This window comes from Acanthaster planci, linkage group LG14 (genome assembly GCF_054643075.1).
Source record: "Acanthaster planci isolate LZ-2023a linkage group LG14, COTS_SCS, whole genome shotgun sequence".
Classification (NCBI taxonomy): Eukaryota; Metazoa; Echinodermata; class Asteroidea; order Valvatida; family Acanthasteridae; genus Acanthaster; species Acanthaster planci.
In genome coordinates this window covers 1,632,329-1,651,619 of record NC_141790.1, presented here as the reverse complement: position 1 = coordinate 1,651,619, position 19,291 = coordinate 1,632,329, and the positions used below count along the sequence as shown (strand labels likewise).

The following is a 19,291-nucleotide window of genomic DNA, read 5'->3' as shown; positions in this document are numbered from 1 at the left end:
ATGATGAAATGGGGTTTTCTGGGAAAAAAGCCAGAAATCTTGAGAAAAAAATTGTCATGAAAGTGTTGCTCCCTGTTCCTTTTCACTGGCCCGCTCACACCTCTTGCCGCCAAGGCCATAATGTTTGCATGCGTGGGAATTATGAATTTAGCGAAAAGGTCTATATCCAGCAGAGATTTACGGCACTGCTACTGATGTCATGAAAAAAGCTAATTGAAGGCGAACAAGCTTTTGTATTAACCGTTGTATTCGGCAATGATGTCATGAAAAAAGTTGATTGAAGGCAAACAAGCTTTTGTATTAACCGTTGTATTCGGCACGGTAATATGGTGGCCAAGTTGCTTCAATAACCTCTGTGTGTTGATTAAAGTGGGGACTACAGGTAAGGATATTTCTACATGAAATCGCTGTTTAAGGAGACTTGCCTCTTTCAGGAACAAAATGGTGAAAAGGGGACAGACCCTGTGGTTTGGGGACACCGACATTGGAAAGAGAGGGGAAAGCGAATTGTACGATCGCTTGGCATCCTGCAGCCATTATTTGACTACATGGTTTAAGGAAGGTTGAGACAACGTCACACAATGTAATCCTGCGGTAATTCATTATAAGTTATTACAATATCATGACGCTCATATCGCTCAAATTGTTGATGCATTTACGAGCAATAAGCCCTTTCCTACAGCAAGAGGCACTACACAGTATTGGTTTGACCTCCGGTACAGTTACCCATACACAATTGTGCTCAAAACACAGCTGCAATATAGAACACGTCTGATTGACCCTTCAATATTCATGTTGAAATGTCAGCTTCATGACAACCTCAGTACGGAAACGAATTGCTGCCCAACACGGATAAAAGGACTATTTTACCCCCTTCAAACGGGTTGTTTTCTGTTTTAAACTAGAAAGAGTAATGTCGTTTGAACGATATCGTTATGATTAGAAACAGAGATAGCAATATCCCGTTAAAACAAGAAGGCTATGTCATCGACAGCCTTGCGCTTCCGTACCTAAGTACCAAGTAAGTGTTGACAGTGAAAAATATTGAGGGAATGGCGCAACCTAGACAACAGCGGTAGGTAACAACCTCAACATTTATCTACAGAAATAAATGAATATTTGGGCCATGGCGTATTCAATGGCCTATAAGGCAGGAAATACAAGCCGTTCCACCCCATCCCCGGAGATATGTTGCCTCTTTACAGAATGGCAAGTGGTAGTATTTTTGAAACGACACTACCGTCTTTGAGGGTGTGGCAACTCAAGGCTCACAAAGTTGTAGATTCGAGTCATTTTGAGAAAATGTTCAATTTGCCTCCCTGACCCCAAACTTGTATTCAGCAGTGGTACTGAGATAATCAATTAACGCTTTTCTTTTCTGGTGGGGGGGGGTTCTCCCTCGAATGAATGTTGTACGTCCAAGTAATTTGTATACAACATCTGCCATTTGCTACGAAAACCTCTTTAAACAGACAATTTTTGACTGTATGTGCACCTACATATCGTGCCTGAGCAGTGGCGGCAAACCTTTGTGCCAGAAAGTGGGGATAGGGGCCATTATGGGAAGATGACTTTCCCGGCCATGGAAATTTGAAGAGCGGTCATAGAGACAGGGCATGGTGACACCATGCACAAAACACTGGATGCGTATCTGTAGCATAGATTACATAAACGATAAATCTTATACCAGAATGGCTTGTTTATGGCTTTTCTATCGTCCCTTTTAAGTTTATAGAATACATTTTGGTTGTTAGAAAGTCAACAATTCTTCCCAATCGCTTTAATTTTCTTCTCAAATAGCCCATCCCCCTAAACAGAAATAAAAACAAAAAAGAAAGGACATGTACCCCTATCCCGCTGGGATTCACACCCATATGCTAAGGCTGTGTTAATTAAACCTAAAAGATCTGAATTTGTCGAACATTCTTCATCTGGCTGGATTTCCAAGGAAACTAATCTCATTTAAAATTGACATGCATGCCAAGACTCCTTCAATTCTGTTGGACGTATGAGTTTTGTTTTCACGGCCAATTACAGTTTCGATGCGCGGCGCAGATATCCTAGAATTTTTGTGGGTAGCAAACTTCAATGTAGGCCTAACTTTCTTGAGCCACAGCATTTTCAATAACACTAGAGAATTTAAAAAGTCTCGTATACCGTATATAAACCGCATGCAGTTTCAAGAACTTTGCGATTGTGACGCATTAATAATATTAACTTACCTGCAACGAATCATAACCAACATGTTTGGCCCAAATTAATTATCCACATCATCAATGAGTCTATAAAAATAAGTGCTTTAATCACCACGAAATGCTTACAATTCCTCTTTTGCAACCAGAATATCCGTGTATAGTTTAAACGTTGTCTGAGTACGTTTTATTAATAAAAGACTTAAGAAATGCCCCGAGTAGTCGCAAACTCGAAGCTGTCAACCTCACTACACGTAGTAGCCATATTTTGCTGTAAATCCACTATACACTGATGATCTTATTCACTGTCTGAAACAGGCCAGCTGCATTGATAGCTGTCAGAGAGAAGTGGTAGTTGGTATAGGGAACCAGCGGGGAGACACGCATACCAGTCTCCATGGTCTCCACCCACTGCATAATATCACTACCTCCTGGGATGGTACCAAGGGATACTTCGTACACCAAGGAGGAAGAGGAGGGGTTGGAGAACAAGCCATCCCAGGCAAGATCGACTTTTCCGTCACCCAACCAGGAAAATCTTATCAGGCTTGGAGCTGTTGGTTGGAAAACAAGTTTAAAATTTGGGGGTGAGTTTGACAGTGGGATTACACATTGTGGGGGAAATGCGTGGTTCACAATTTGGTCTGTCTTGGAAGGCTACCTTGGCACGGCAATACTCCAACTTTGCATTAACAGTTGAGGGCGCATTGGCAAGTGAAAGGTTTTTTGTTTGAAGTTGTTGCATTTCAACCCTTCTCAGCGAAATTTAACATCAAAAACAATGATACCGATGATTATTCTCAGGTTTTATCGAGCTAGGACATCTTATTAAACACCAAATCCATGTCGGCAAACAGTTGAACCCTTTACCTCCTCCGACAGGCTTGGAAGACTCCACGGTGAAGTTGCCAGCAACAGCCTGGCTAATTAGACCAGCATAATTGACGGCTCTGACTGACAAACTAAAGGTGGCGTCGTCAACCAAGCTGAGGCCTGACCAATCAAGATTGGTCTCTGATGTGGATCCGCAAGTCCTCCAGGACGTGATGGTACTGGGTCCTCTAAGTTGGCACTGGCCAAAGAAGAGAGTTAATCAGGGAAAGATGATCAGCTACTGATTTATTACCAGCAAAGTTTGCATCTCTAACCTGCTTCTTGTACAATTGTTTACGCTCACCAACAGCTTACTGAAGAATCCTTGGAAAGCTCAGAGTTTATGTATACCTGGGAAATATGTTATGATCTCATAGATTTGCAAAATGCAAGATCAAACAACATACATGCACACAGAGGCACATTAAGGTATCCATGTCTTTGAGTGATTTTTCCAGTCAGAATTTTAAGCGCATATTGGAGGTTTTACTTTGGTTCACTGCCATGCAGACTGATTCAGCAAAGGTAACATTAGATAAAGTTTACTCACCCTCTGAGGAAAATGTACTATCCCATCTTAACCACAGGCAAATATGTATTTTTTCCAGATTGGGAAGGTATTCCTGATTTGCGATTTCATTTGTAGGGGTGGGGGTTCATCAGCATCTTTTGCACGTACCTCATAGGACTGAATTCCAAATGAATCCCTAAATCCATCCCAAGACACTTTGAGGGAGTCTGTCTGTGACTGGTACCCATCTCGTGTTTCGTACTGAGTCTCTGATACAGTCTTCACTTTGACGACGGCTTCTGATGCAATGGGGGGCACTGTCACTACGGTGACCCCGTCGGATGATTTCCATGACGACTTGTCGGCGTGATTGTAGCATGTGACAGTAACGTACAGGCGCTGGCCTTCAACAATACTCTGGAATAGACTGATGGTGACGGTAGAAGAGTCATCGGGCGATTGTGATCTTGGCAGGATGTCTTCAATTCCAGGCTTTGATCCTTGAGAAACAGCAGGAAATTTAAATGAGTTTTTGATGTCTAGCAAGAAACACTGAAAAGAGATTTCAATGTGTCAGTTGTCCACTCTCATTTCAGATGCTTTCCCGTCGATAAGGCCCAACATCAGATGGAGGGTCGTTCATAAGAGGTGTGACCTCATCAGACTTACTCTGGCATAGCAAATATATGTTGCGTCGGATTGTAATTCACTAACACACACAACTTGAGGGGTGACAGATATGAGGAATGTCTACCTACCCACTGCCCATGTACAATGGTCAATTCCACTTTCGGCATCGGACGCTGACCAACTGAAGGTCAGAGCAGAATCTTCTGCACTGAAGTCAATATCTGTTAAGAGAGAACAAGATCCATCTTCACAATCAAGCCTCTTATGACGTGTTGAAATAAGTTGTGGTTGAAGGTGGGATTAATGATCCTGATAAGAGCATAACGAACATGACAAGAAAAAAGAATTATATATAATTATATATATATATTTAATTAACTTCTCCCCAACGCAAAAATACATCTTGAAAAAAGAAAAAAGAACATGATACATGAAGGAAATTAATTTGTGTTTTGACATGGGAGTTTACGTTGTCATATCTATATCGATCAACAGTAAATGACGCATCTAATAACTTCAAACAAATTACTTCATCACTGACTTTCTATTTCATAATCCATCACAAGTGCGTGGTGCACAATCTGCAAAATTTATTATCGAAGTAGTAAGTACCAATTTTTACAGGCCTAAAAATTATCATAAATTTCTAAAACATGAAATTAGTTCAGATTTTGCATACCCTGTGCACCTGCACCGTCAGTAACAAAATGAATTATGGGCGGTGTTAGGTCAATCAGTATTGGATCTGAAGTTGCTATGGCAACGAGTTCAGCAGCATTTCTGGCCATCACGGTGACATAGACATAGGAGCCGTGCGCCATTCTCAGATCAGTATTGATAGCATCTGTCTGTGTACCCACTGATCTGAAGCTTTGCAGCTGAGTTCCGCCTGTCATAGTTCCTGATGAGTAGACATATTAAAATCAATGAGTCTTTTATTTCCCTTTTTTCTTTTTCCCCTTCTGGTCATATATTTACACGATAATACCCTAATACGTTGGTAGGAATATGAACCAATCATTAAATTCTTTCTTCTTCAAAAACACAGCTGAAAAGTCTCAAAACTCTGGTTAAAGAAAACAGAAGAGCATGGTACAAGACAATGACCAACCGATGGCCCAGCTGTAGTCCACTATAGGGCTCTCTACGTCAAAGAAAAGCCACTTGGCATGGAGAGACGACCAACTGTCAATGAACTGGGTATGAACTTCCACCGACCCATCACCAGTACTCGGTCCAGTAGTAATCTGCCTCACCTGTGGCATATATTAGGCAGAGAAGAATGAAAAGGTATCTTCATCAAATTATATCATGGGTATTAGAGGGCTTTGTCGTGGTAAAAGTAAAAGAAACGAATTTGATTAAACACCTTGATGAAAACAGGCTGACTGACAACTGACAACAGCAAGTGAGCGTTAGAGCAGGGGAAAATACAGTTACGGCATTGCTCTCTGTTTTAATTAATGACATCCGTAACCTGAACTTGGACGTGCACTTAAACATTTGCAGAACGAATACTTTAAAAGAATTACTATATCTGACATCATCTCAGACTATTCTAGGCGTCATATATTCCAACCTCAAGAAATTTCCTGTAATGACTGTGATTTGCTCACCTGAATGTTATCTAGCAGAATTCCATTAGACTGACCCAAAGATGAAATTTTCAAAGTTGAAACATCCTCACTGGCTGTGAAGTAAAACCTGTGCTGATGCCATGTGATTGAGCTTAGACTCTGATCTGAGTGACCATGTGCTGGCCGGTCATGCAGCATGAAGACACGATTTAATCCAGGTGCCTCAACCTGACCTTCCTGATTCAGCAAGGGATTGTGGGACGGTACAACATGACTTGCAAAAATCACCACCTGGTAGTGGCTGCCCTCAGTTGTGTTAAATTGTTGGGAGATGGAGCCGTGAAGAGACAAGAAATAATGACCGTCCTGGATAATGTTTTTGTCAGAGGTGATCACAGACAACTGGCTGTCAGGTCCTTTATCCCACTGCACCGGAGGTAGACCCTGTGCACCACTGGTCATCATTGCGGCATTGTATGGCTTTTCATTAGTAGTTAATATGCTGGCAGAAGTAGAATAATTGTTAGACGCACTAACATTGTCAGATTCTGCAGACGATAACTCCATCGACGAAGCCGTAGGCGGTTCAAAAGTCAATGGATTGTTTGTTGTATTTGTTGTATCAGGAGTATCCATATCTAAAGGGAAAGAAAAAAAGGTTTAAACTAATTTTTTCGAGACCTAAGCAGTGGCTAGAATGTATTATACAAGTGCCTTGTGCTCTAAGTCTTCAATGGCAACATTTTTCAAATTATAGAGTCCTTTCAATTTATAATTTGTCTTGTGTAACAATATTAATAGATTTCAGCTAAAATATTCAAATTAGCTGTAATAATTTACCTGTATCACCAATTCCCTGTATCTTTTCAAAGGACGGGTTCTGGATCAAATTATCCCCCAAAAGGACGTGTTCTAGTGGCTCAGGGGGAGTGGTGTCCACCACAAATCCGTCTGAAGCAACCGACACAGACTGTAGGTTAGCTGCATCGAAAGCTGAGATCTTGGAGTAGTACCGAACACCTGAGAAAACAGAACTCAAGGAGTTCAATGTTCCTGTTTCATTCTCCCTTGGAAATACAACCGGTCATCAATCATTTGCAAATCCTCTTGTTTTACTGAGTTGAATTGATTTGTCTCAACCTGCTTGAGTCCCCGGTGCTCATACATTTATTATATTAATTTTACACAAAACCGCTATGGTGATATTGACGTGATTTGGTCAACTTTGCAATGGGTGATACAATTTATCGCAATGCGTAGAGGCTCTTAAACCAGAAATAAACGAACCAATAAAAAGTACTAATAACTGTAGCTCAAAACATCAAGTAAACACCCGTCCATGAACACTTTTTGGGGCTGATGTCAGCAGCACTCTTTGCAATTGCAGCTAAGTCTTTCATAAAAAAGAGTAGAATAGATTAAAACAATCTTCATAGGACTATTTACCATCTGTGAGAGGAAAAGCTAGAGTCTGTGAGGCAGACAGCTGAACTCCAACATCTATGCAGCGCAGGATACCATTATCTGCAGGGTTAGAGGTCTGTCCAACGCACCACTCATAGTGGTCTATGTAGGATTCAAGATCCACAAAGCCATGCCAGGAGGCTGAGATGACCGTGCTGGAGTTCTGGTACTCTACATCATGGAGATCTGAAGAAAAGGTGCAAGTTTATTTATGGATGCAACTGTAGCAAGGACATTCGGCAGTTGGAAGAGATTTTACAATGTAACATAAACAATGTGTTATATTGTAAAAAGGCCTCATTGATACAAGTATATCAATGACGTTTTTGTCTTCCATTACATGCCCCATACACTAAGCATATACCAATGGTAAAAATTAATATTTTGGGCCCAATTATCTGAAACGATAGACGTTTGTGAGAACACACATATTCATAAAACCGTCAAAATTACTGGAATACTTCATCACAAAAAACACTGAATGTCGAAGAACATTCATAGAGCTCTGCATGCGCTATACAGCGCTTAAAACAATGAGAGACTAATAGTCAACTGCCTACCCATTCCATCAAACACTAAGCCTGGGTCTGGTCTCCTGGTGTCTACCACAAAGCCATCACTGCTTTTCAGCGTGTGCAAACCAGCTTTGTTGAATGCCCGTACGTTGCCGTAGTAACGTAGTCCACTTTGCAGGTCCAGGCCAGTGAACTGGGCGAAAGACCCATTAGCTGAGAAGATGTGATCAGCAAACTGGAGAATATCTTCACCTAAGCAGGAAAAACATTCGTTTTTTCGGTTCTCTTATGGTTTCTCTGTCATTACGTTCGGTTGCACACAGTAATAAACAGCGCAGTGATAATGGACCGGTCCGAAAGGACTCTGAGAAGCAGCAAGCAGACCTCTTGGGCAGGTGCTGGAAGACCCCAGCTGCTGGTGATGTTCTCACCATCTGAACGGGTAAATCTATGTTGTAAGTATACTCAGCCCACCTCTTACATATGTACTTGGACACACCTGAAAGTGGTTGTATTCACCTCTTGGATAATTACAATTCATCTACGTGTGATCAACACATTACACCTCTCCCACAAAGGCAGATACGTAAGAGATAGTACTTACCGTCCTAATGGGTACTGACAAGCGCCTAATCGTGAGTGTTTTCATTTTTTATGACAGGTATCGAGAGTCACTTTGGGGTGACTCTTCCCCCCCCCCCCCGCTGGAGTGGTACTAGTAAAAAGAGATAACTTACCTCCTGGATATGTGCTAAGAGATACCAGGTAGTGGGACATAGCATCATCCACGAACACTCCTTCCCATGAGATGAAGACCATGGTTGGATCTGTCAAGTAATCAGTGTCTTTGCTGGCACCAGGGCTTGCAAGATCTTTGACCTTAAATGATAAACAACAATATTATTGTTATCATATCTCCACTATAAAGGTTACCCCTCAATGCTTACTAGTTGCTTGTGAGGAAAAATTCCCACGGTGAGACATCTGACTTTAAGAAACGCCCATATCACAAACAAACTACTTTAAAAATTCGAACACAACTACACACTCGAACGTCTGAGAAACTGTAGTTTCTGTTTATGCATATATACTTGTCACTGCTGTGATCTGTAATGTACGAAACTGCTTGAAATAAAATTTGGCTTTATGGTTGCAATTTTGTCCTTTCATCCAGTCACACCTTGTTTAACCCATACCTTCAAAGTTGGATTTGAATAAAATAAGCTATATTATAGATGGGAATTCTCCCGATATTACAGCAGGCAGTGTTAGAACCACTCACCCGGGTGGTACGTTATGGAAATGTGTTAATACCTACTCTGCATTCTGTATTGGCAGACCACTTAATCGTAGTTAAGGAACAAATGATAAGATATTTGCTGTAGTTTTCACATTGTCTCAAGTGTTTTGACAATGCGTTTCACTTACCTTTGTGCCTCTTAATTTTGAGATTTTTGGTGGTGTAACATCAGGGGTGATGCCATCTGACCTGAACACAGCGTAGGTATTCATGTCATACCAGGCTCGGACGAACACGTGATACTTAACTCCCTTCTGCAGTTTGTGGTCTAATAAATAAATGCCCAGAAATACCTTGAGGTATCGCATACTTATAGAGCAGCTTAATTGATGCAAATGTATCTCTACTATCTTGCTATAATTCATTCAACAATGGGTAGAAAGTCAAATCATACTAGGAAAGTCTAATGATACGATTAGAACGAAGATCTCAAGGATTCAGTACAAAACAAAATGCAGAGGGGAAGCGAAGATTTACCCAAGAGAGAAGTAAACAAAGCAGAAATAAAGCAGTGAAAATTGCTGACGAATGAAAGCCTCTGGTGCATGACAATATCTCATTTCCCTACTGTGCGCATTTTTATCTCAATATTTAATAAATTCGTTCTAAATAAGATACGCAATAATTGTAGTATTGTTACTTGCTATCACAATGGCTTATTCACTTACGTGAAGGCGTTTGAGTAACTTTTAATTAAAACTGAAGAAGTACTGAAGACAAATTTAGCTAGGATCAAACGTCGGCCCTGTCATAGCAAAACAAAACAACTGTTTCAATTGAATATCAAATTAGGGTTACAACAAATGCTTTTGCAGATTTCATTACCTTCATCTAATGCTATGAATGTACGGTTATCCTGCCCAACATCAAACCAGACTCTGTCCTGCACTGGATCAAAAACTCCAACTGGATCTGATGAAGAGTCATCGCCGATGCTCCATTCAAGCCTGGAAGTGTTTAGTTAAAAAATCTTTTGAATAAAAAGTGGCACAGATATGTAGTTAGAGGTCCATGGCAAGTCTTTCTATTTGTTTCTGGAGGAACGAAATAATTGAGTATGTTCGTGATTGGCTCTTGCTACAACGCTGCAATTTTTAAGAACCAAAGTTCCTTTGCTTCATTTCAGATTTGGCATTACCACTAATCAACCCACAATATTCCCACTGACCATTTAATGTCCAGCCCTTTCTCCAGGGTGGTTCGCCAAACTGCAGCCGCCATGTAAAGGGTAGCAGTGTGGTCAATATCGCTTATGCTGTTCACATCATCATGCATCAGATTCAGTACATCCAGGACCTCTATCTCAGTATTGGGATTACCTGGCGGCGTTGTAATTAACGTGACAAGACAATGAACAATCAGTAGAATAAAATGCAGATCACGATTTTATTTCATTGTTATCAAGATAGCAAAGTGTAATAAATCCTCAATAACATAGCGAATGATCAAATGACACTATTCTTAAAGTTTTCTTGTGTTGCATGATATAGCCTTTCTTTAAACAAAATATGAATGTTGTTGTTTACTATCTGCGTATAGATTAGGCGGTGGCACTGAACTGTACCATCCGTAGGGGGGGTAAGCAAAGGGTGAACCAACAACTCAGCAAATAGTCGTTTTCTTGTCAAGCAAAGAGGTGTGTCACCCACATATATAACACTTGGTGAGGTTAACTTGAAAATGTTTAATGTAATCTGTATTGTAGCCCATTCAATTTCTCAGCCTTTATAAGTAACTATAAAAAACTATTAACTTTATAAGTTAAAAACTATTCGGTGTTTTCAATATGAACAACTTGCAATCAAAAATGAGCTTACTGTCGCTTATGTTATTGCAACTCTGGCCCTGATCTGGAGCACATTGTTCATCGATGGCTGCGCACGTACAGTGACCCTCGCAAGTTGCAGCTGAGCAGCGTCGCAGCAAGACAAGGGCACCCTCACCGGGCGAAGTGGCAGAGGCCTCGAAAGTGGAATGATGGTGGTTGCTCAGCAGTCCAACCTTCGTTGGAAAAAGCGAAATTCATCTCATTTGTTCAGTTGTCCAGCATGAGTTTCTTTCTTGTCTGTATTATTAATGCGCTGACATATTTCCCGTCTAATTAACGGTGAACTTTACCCTCATTAAGCCCAATTCTTGTTAAAGCATCAACAAGAATTCCTTTCTGGCTCATTTTACGTTGAACGGAAACCAATAGAGAACAATATCTTGAATATATAATTTCCGTTGTTACTTACTTCTAAAAGACTTCTAAAAGAAGACAGTGCCCCCCAAAACCAGACTTTTCCACACAACATTGTCATTAGAACACAGTACAGATCAGTCACAAGTAACGGAGCGCATAATGGCAAAGGAGTTAAGCTTTGATAGCTTGGGATTTAAATTCAGACTGAAGGTCTTGTACTTGTTGGTCTGGTCTTGATCTTGTTGGGCCTTGTGATGGTCAGAAGAGGAATTGGTTACAACACTGCTAAAATACCCAATAACCTGACATTTCCTGGGGGACACGGAAGTCTCTGCTTTTGCAATGTGAATTACAGCTACCTACCCCATTAACGGCCCAGACGGAGATGTAAATATACGGAGGAGATAGACCTGTAATACTGCCCTCTATTGGTACAATAGCGGTCTGTGCAATGCCTTCATCCAATGCGATGCCGTCATTGCTGTGGTTGACTCGGACTGGCCCGTTCTAGGGAAAGAAAAATGTCATGAAGTTTATGTATGATAGCATTTACTATGTATAGGGCCTATCTGTGACAGTTTGAAGTCACTGCAAGATCAATAAACCTTTCCATTTTCCAAGGAGAAGCATCGGACAAACACGACCACTATTGAATTTATGATACATGAACTAAATTATGAATCCCTAGTTCGTGAAAGTGTTTTCGTTAAACGATCAAAAATTCCTGTTTGCAGAAACATAAGAAACTTGTGGTTTTGACGTTTCAGGAGGGCATAACAACCGTTGAACTGTATTATAAAACATTCCACAGTTTGGTTTTAAGATAGTTGGCATTCGAGAGGTTGGATAAACATACCGGAGTGAGTTCCGAACCACCGTAGGTGTGTCCGACGGATACCAAGTAGTGGCTAATACCAGAGTGCACATCCGCAAATCCCAGCCAGGCCAGGGCTAAGGAACCAGTGGAGGTGCTGGTGTCTTCCAGCCAGGTCATCCAACCAGAGTGGTAGCGTGGGGGAGTCAAGGTGGTAGACGGAATTTTGGTAGTCGTGTTTGCCGAGTAGGTTACATCACTTGTACGGCCAGTGCCATCAGGCTGCAATGGAGAGTGTGTATTTCAACAGTAGATTTATGTTGATGCAATACAGTTTTGTTCAAAAAGGGAGCTTATAAAACGCGTCCTCTCAGTCTTGGATCTTATCAACACCACGTATGGGCTGCTTGCTCAAACACTTTGGAATGCGGCAGCTTTTTTTGAGGGACATTTTGCACAAAATGTGCCTCGTGGAAGGAATTCTATTAACCAACAAATAGCTCTTTTTGTCACTGGTGAGTGGGGAAAGTGTACTTGCACAAAGCGTGGAACCCACTGGTCTGATGACCTGTTATCTGACAATATTGACAATAGCACAGATATTTATGAAGATGACTCACAATAACATTCCTCGAAAGTTTTCTCAGATTTCGTACAATATCTGAATAATCCCGACTGTCTTGCTAGAAGCAGCACCTAGTTGTTTGTCTCTGAAGTACTAGCATTAATCTATGGCATGGCTGCATGGCGACAATTTACTTTACATTCCACTGGTAAAGTAATGTCGGGGGGATTTTCAGGTGTTGTACGTAAAAAACAAAATGAATGTTTCAACTTGTTTCATAAAATGGAAAAAATGCTTTTGTGACAAACGAAATGGCCAGTTATATCCTTTGTTTTGCCTTGAGGAGTGGATCATTTTGTCTGTCTGTTTATGAAATTATTCTTACAACTATACTCAAAACCATTAATCCAGTATTAAAATGCAAATAGGTGACATAACCGTCGTAACCACATAACGACGGTAATTGACACAAACATACGGTGGTATTGGACTCAGTTGGGTTGGTGGTTTCAGCCGGCTGCGTAGGATCTATCCAGACGATATGATGACGTTTTAGGTCAGCAGCACTCTCGCTTGCCACAGCAAATGCCCCAACCGAAGGTGGGCTTCCATCAACCTGTAACAGAAATTATGCAATAAAATAAAAAAACCTCCTTGTTGGCAAAAGAAAAGGATAACCGAGTGGTCGACGATGAGGGTAACAAGGGTTTTGGGGAGGGGGTTCTAAACGAATCTGCATTAAAAAGGGCACCGTCGATTTAGTCTTTAGAATGAGATATTCTGGCCAATCTACGGCCTTGTGAAAATTTGCCAAGCTAACAGACAGTGATTTGCATCTATTTCGAAAAGAAACAATTTCAACAATGACAAGACAAAAATGAATGTTTTCCACGACAAAAAGCTGCTAGCAGTATCGATCAAGTCAGCTACCTGAGTTTGGAAAAAAATAAAACCAAATCTAGTATTGTCGAATTTAAATCAAAGCATAATATCTAAACATATAGCTGGCCAATCAAAAAGCATTTTTTACGCTGCACAATGTTTCCGCCATTATTTTTCTGAAGTAAAGACAATCATTTACAAGAAGACATATTCATTAGTGTGTATTTATAGTGTAGGAGATCAATACTAGGCCTACATTACTCACCAGGAAAGGTTCCGTCTCAGCCTCCGTGCAGAGGCCAGCAAAGTTGCAAGCCACCACTGCTATGATGTAATGACTTCCTTCTTGTAATGTCAGATTAGTGAAAGTGTGGTCCAGCTCACTCCCGGCAATCTTAAAATTATCACACAGCAAAACGTTCTCTTTGCTTTACCAACTAAATACTTTAAATTATCTGAAATGCAAATGCAGTCCTATATACAAAAATGCAAGAAATACCAATTCAAATTATTAAAGATTAAAACTCTATAAAATTGAACGTTTTCTAATTCAGCAGTTATTCATTTTGAACATCAACTTTAATTAAACACACTAAATACATACTTTGATTGGAGGTATATTGATATCTCCACCGTGATGCGTTCTTACAGATATATATTGGTCTTTGATACCACTTTCGGGGTCACTGAACTTCCACGAAAAGTGAATCAGGTCATGCAGAAGCTGAAATAAAAGTGAAACAGATCCTTACAAGTCACAAAAACATAAACAACAGCAGCAAACACACATTGTAGTTTGGAAATATTGCTTGATAGGAGTCTGCTATTGTCAACAAATGTTTTGCGATGGTTTACTCAAGACAATGCAAAATAGGATTTGTGAATTGATTTTATTTTTACCCGGGTATTCCTGACAGCCACACCCTGCGTCTCATCAATAGCAGGTGCGTCCACCACGTCAGGGGGGCTAGAGTCCACGCGGAACCCATTAGATGTAGCCTCACTCCACATACCAAGTCTGTTATAGGCGCGCACAGTGATGAAGATATCAGTGTCTATTGACAGCTGGCCTGACACTGGCAGGAATATCACAGCATACTCTGACAGTTCAATGCGTGAAGAGGGGAGAATGTCCTCAGCTCCTGGTGTAGTGCCAGCGCGCCATTCGTAGTGGGAGAGGCCGGAGTGAGGGTCATGGAAGCCCCACCAGTGAGCTCGCAGATGAAGCCTTCACAGATGAATATGTTGTCAAACAAATTGAATACAAATTATTTCATCATATACCAGTGCAGTTTTACAAAAATACCTTCAATTAAAATTCAAGAAACTTTGTACAGCAAGGTTGGGATATACTGCTAAAAAGGCATTAGGATGTAACTCACAAAAGAATTACTCTGGTCTTAAAATCCATTCCCAATCGCATAAAATCGTTAAATAACAATAAAACGTTTTAAAACATCACACAACCTTGTCTGCGTCAGAAATATAATACAGCACGGTACAAGTAAAATCTAAGTACAACAAACCTGAGACTGGCTGTAATAAATTTGCACAGTACATCGATATAGAATGTATTTGACCATTAGTACCTTTATTAATTAATGTGATTTCCCTCACCTTGATGACTGGCAGCTGATGTCACCACCCCCTGGTCCACCATCATACACCCGCCCTGCCACTGGAGGCGAGTCATCTACAATGACTCCATCGGAAGTGACTGAAGTACAAAGGTCAGCAGCATTACAGGCCGTCACCGTTACATAGTAGGTTAGACCAGGCACAAGGTTAAGATTTTCAGCAACCACATCTGAGAGTGAATTGGATAACACCTTTAGAAGGCTTCGGAAGAATTTTACATGCAGTTAGTCAAAATCTACTAGACATTGATCCTTAACAATATGGGAAAATGTAATATTTCAAGTGTTACTGCTTTCATGGTTATACTTCGTTATGATGAAGAATATGTAAAAGAGACGACCAATATGATTTCCGGAAGTAAAACATCCTATAAACGTTGATGATTACAGCATTACCATTATCAAGGCCCACATGCTGTTCAGGCACAACATCGTCACACTCTGGACAAATCCCAGCTCTCCAGGAATATCCAACGATGGCACTGTGTTGGTCGTGAAACCCTTTCCAGAATGCCCTGATTACAGAGCGATCCTCCTGGAAGTCTTGGTCTCTGTGATTGGCCGGTACATAGGCCGAATCCCCGTCATAGACGTGGCCAGACACTGGAGGACTTGTGTCGACCGTAAAGGCACCATACGTCTCCAGCGTGATCAGACCTACAGTATTGATGGCCTGAAAAGAAGTAGGAATTAAACAGATCTTGAATATCTTGTTTGTTAACGCGTATGCTCTTCCGTCATAATGATGTTTCAGACAGAAAAATTACATGCTTACCTTTACAGAAATGAAATACGAGTGGCCTTCTTGGAGAGGCAGTTTTCGTGCAGGGTCACTGAACCCAGTCTCTGTACTCTCTCTAGTAAAACGCATGATGTCTGCATGACCTGGATGAGACCCAATGGCCCATTCGTAATATGCTATGCCACTCTCTTTGTCGGAGAACACATTCTTCCAACTGAAAGGGAAAAAGCCGGTGAAGAATGAGAAATATATATAATATTTTGCCATTTTGTTGCAATTTAATTGCTGCACTGTATTTGCCACCCTGGATAACTTTTTTAGATGTAGAGTGTAGCCCGTACCTAGTTATGCCTGAATTTGTTGAGCAGTATTCACTGTTACTTTGGAGAAGTGAATAATTGAGCCTAATATCTGCCAGTTTCGAAGACAACAGTATATGCCTAATAATATCAGCGGTCGCTGGGGATGTCAGACCAGCAAAGTCAGTCACTGAGCCTCTTTCCGACATTACCTGACAAAGATAGAAGTTGTAGACCGGATGAAACTGCCACCAATGTCCAAAGTGTGACCGTCATTAATGACAGGAGATGACGTATCAATGGTTAAGGAGTCGGATGTCACTTGGGATGACAGACCAACAAAGTCAGTCGCTGGTAGTAAAAATTATGGAGAAAATCATGAAAACAGTTCGGTAAGTTTAACAGAACTTTTAAAAAGCCATAAAATATGTTGAAATGTCTTTAACATCTGATTAGTTCTTGTTGATCAACAATTCATGACACAAAACCTATTTTGTCAGATTTGAAACCGTAAATATTTTAAACCTGTCCGTCGAGCATTTTGCAAAACGATTGAGAAACAAGGTGTAACACTTAGACCAAGGAAAGACACAAAATGTATATGGCTTGGCATGACAAATCAATGTTTACGTCTTCAAAAACGATGAAAGAACCTCAAAATATAAAACATCATCCGGAGAAACTGATTAATATATCATAATCACCCCTCACTGTCGCATAGTATGTATGTCCATTTTGCAGTCTTATGCTATGTACGATGACATTGTTTGCAATTCCAACACGAGCGAACTCTTTTACATCACTGCCACCCCGCATCGAACCTAAAGTAAAGAACCAATCATAAAATATGTGATTTTACAAAGTTTAAATGGATTCGGGTGCCGATATTTCCATTGGAGCTGTATAAATATAAGAGGGAACATGGTCACCAATTTGTGCGCATACAGCTAATTGCCACTGTACCTAAGCTTTTGCCACTGTGCCACTGGCCTGTAAATTCAGCCCTGCCTGTAGTAAACTATGTGCTCTGTTCAATTTAATACAGAAGTTTGGGTAACACAAGTCATCTGTCCGTGAATGGGTACTCTTTGGACACAAATCCCTGTTTTATAGGGGTAACTACATCATTTTCTTTTCAGAAAGGCTGTTTAAGAAAATGCCAAGAAGGATTCCATTCAGATATGCTGGTATCCGGGTGCTCATAAAAATTCCTACAACCCGTGAGCTGATATGACTGGTCAACATTTGTCAGGTGTGGCAAGAGCTGAAAAGAAAAACCAAAGAGTTTGATTTGAGCAATTTGGTTTTATTCATGGCAGACAGAAGTTGTCCCTACCAATGGCGTATTCGTAGTATTTAATTCCCGAGTGATGACGTGCCAAGCCGTGTTCTTCGATGTCGGTGAACGACTCCCACTGCAGCACCAACTCAGAGTTGGAACTCTGTCAGAGCAAATTTTATAAAACAAGGGTGGACTCAGGATATAAGAAAAACCTTCTGAACAAACTCCAAAAGATGGCACATCAATATTAAGTCAAAAGAATTTTTCTGGTAAATCTTTATTCATGCCAATTGCAACGTTCAATATGAAACGAAATGCAAAGAACAACATTGGTTCACAAAAATATACACACAGCATAAATCAACTTTTTGTGTGTTTATGTGAAAACAGTCAGGAATTAACAAAAATAATAAAAATAATTACTTGATAGATTTGATGCTGATTCCAACCAATCCACACGGAGCCAGGTGTTGGTGGGGTCGTATCTACGACAACACCATCACTACAGCTGGACACAGCAGGCAACAGTTCATTCCAGAGCTCGTGCTCCAATGTAACTTCATCAGCATGGATGCAAATACGATAACGCCTCCCATGCAACAACGATAAGCTGGGCACATTGACAAACTCCTTGTCTACAAGATCATACAAACAGACATAAATTCTCGACAAATTTATTTCACATAATTGAAGTCGAAACTTGACTTGGCAAAGTTTGTATTCAAAGGGTAGGCAAACTCCTTGCTCTACAGATAGCAACCTTTGTCACAAACTTTGTTTGTCTTTCAGTCATTTTCTGAAACAACTTCTACCTGAGCCATATGTACACTTTTTAATTTTCAAGTGTGTGAAGTGAATGCTCAATTTACTTATTCCCCACTGTTAGATTTGACCTTTTGTTCAAATGCCCCTTAAAATCTCCAACAATAAACTTCATCCTAGCCGATTAACGATTGACGTGGTTTAATGATCATTTATTTATTGGACTTTTGCAAATACAGGTACCTTGTGTTTCACCTCTAATACCTGTAACTAATGATATTTTCAAGATGTATAATTTTTGCGTTGGGGAGATGTTAATTATATATAACGGTTTGCCCGTACCCACTGTATGCTCAGTGCTTGTCCGAGAGCTTGCAAAAAAAACCTTGCAAGCTTACTCGGGTGGGACTCGAACCCACGAACTCCTGCTTACTAGTGCAGATGTCTTAACCACTCGACCACCGAGCTTGCCGGGGTCGGCTGGCCGGTCCGAGTCAAATGAAGCAGCGGGTACCGCGAACTATTTTCAAGATGTATTATTTTTGCGTTGGGGAGATGTTAATTATATATAACGGTTTGCCCGTTTGCTAGTGAGGTTTTTTTGTGAGGTTATATATAATTAATATTTTCAAGGTTTTACATTTTTCAACGCTGTGCCATAGACACACTTTAGGAATTTGATCAGTTTTATTCTCAGACTCCCTGTTGTACCTGTCTCTCCACAGGCCTTCATCCTAGGGTGATCACATGGGTACCGCAGGCCCTTGTCCAAGTCGCCGAAGTCTGTTGATCCGGTGTCCTCAATGGCAGCCCAGACGTAGGCTCTGTGGCGCAGCATGGGCCAGACGGCTGATAAGGAGGATGTAGAGGAGATGTAGTTCTTATCTGGCTCCGGCCACAGAGCATTCTGGTCCATGCTGACTTCATCTGTTGCAAAATTTGGAGCATTATCCATGATGAAATTTTTGCCATGAAAGTAAGTTTTGGTCTTCAGTTTTATATGGATACTCACCAGTTATTTTAAAACCCACTGAGCTTCTTTTAGAAAACTGATAAAAAAC

General features: G+C 40.7%; 1 protein-coding gene across 3 annotated transcripts in view; it reads right to left on the bottom strand.

Annotated features, from left to right (window-relative positions):
- The window catches only part of LOC110988095 (uncharacterized), a 45,359-nt gene continuing 26,068 nt past the window's right edge, over positions 1-19,291 (bottom strand). For 2 of the 3 annotated variants that reach the window (XM_022251338.2, XM_087145534.1), the window contains exons 28-56: positions 18,942-19,157; positions 17,892-18,103; positions 17,523-17,628; positions 16,891-17,007; positions 16,399-16,537; positions 15,921-16,101; positions 15,542-15,818; positions 15,126-15,315; positions 14,409-14,736; positions 14,113-14,232; positions 13,774-13,902; positions 13,105-13,242; positions 12,104-12,343; positions 11,611-11,754; positions 10,880-11,063; positions 10,231-10,381; positions 9,888-10,009; positions 9,191-9,330; positions 8,500-8,641; positions 7,808-8,014; positions 7,230-7,433; positions 6,624-6,803; positions 5,823-6,421; positions 5,318-5,462; positions 4,886-5,107; positions 4,335-4,427; positions 3,745-4,076; positions 3,063-3,264; positions 1-2,746 (exon numbers count right to left, since the gene is read on the bottom strand). In XM_022251338.2, coding sequence (XP_022107030.2) covers positions 2,475-2,746; positions 3,063-3,264; positions 3,745-4,076; positions 4,335-4,427; positions 4,886-5,107; positions 5,318-5,462; positions 5,823-6,421; positions 6,624-6,803; positions 7,230-7,433; positions 7,808-8,014; positions 8,500-8,641; positions 9,191-9,330; positions 9,888-10,009; positions 10,231-10,381; positions 10,880-11,063; positions 11,611-11,754; positions 12,104-12,343; positions 13,105-13,242; positions 13,774-13,902; positions 14,113-14,232; positions 14,409-14,736; positions 15,126-15,315; positions 15,542-15,818; positions 15,921-16,101; positions 16,399-16,537; positions 16,891-17,007; positions 17,523-17,628; positions 17,892-18,103; positions 18,942-19,157 — 5,732 coding nt within the window. In that variant the 3' untranslated portion in view covers positions 1-2,474. The remainder of the gene's footprint in view (positions 2,747-3,062; positions 3,265-3,744; positions 4,077-4,334; positions 4,428-4,885; positions 5,108-5,317; positions 5,463-5,822; positions 6,422-6,623; positions 6,804-7,229; positions 7,434-7,807; positions 8,015-8,499; positions 8,642-9,190; positions 9,331-9,887; positions 10,010-10,230; positions 10,382-10,879; positions 11,064-11,610; positions 11,755-12,103; positions 12,344-13,104; positions 13,243-13,773; positions 13,903-14,112; positions 14,233-14,408; positions 14,737-15,125; positions 15,316-15,541; positions 15,819-15,920; positions 16,102-16,398; positions 16,538-16,890; positions 17,008-17,522; positions 17,629-17,891; positions 18,104-18,941; positions 19,158-19,291) is intronic. The other variant, XM_087145535.1, reaches the window with a different exon arrangement.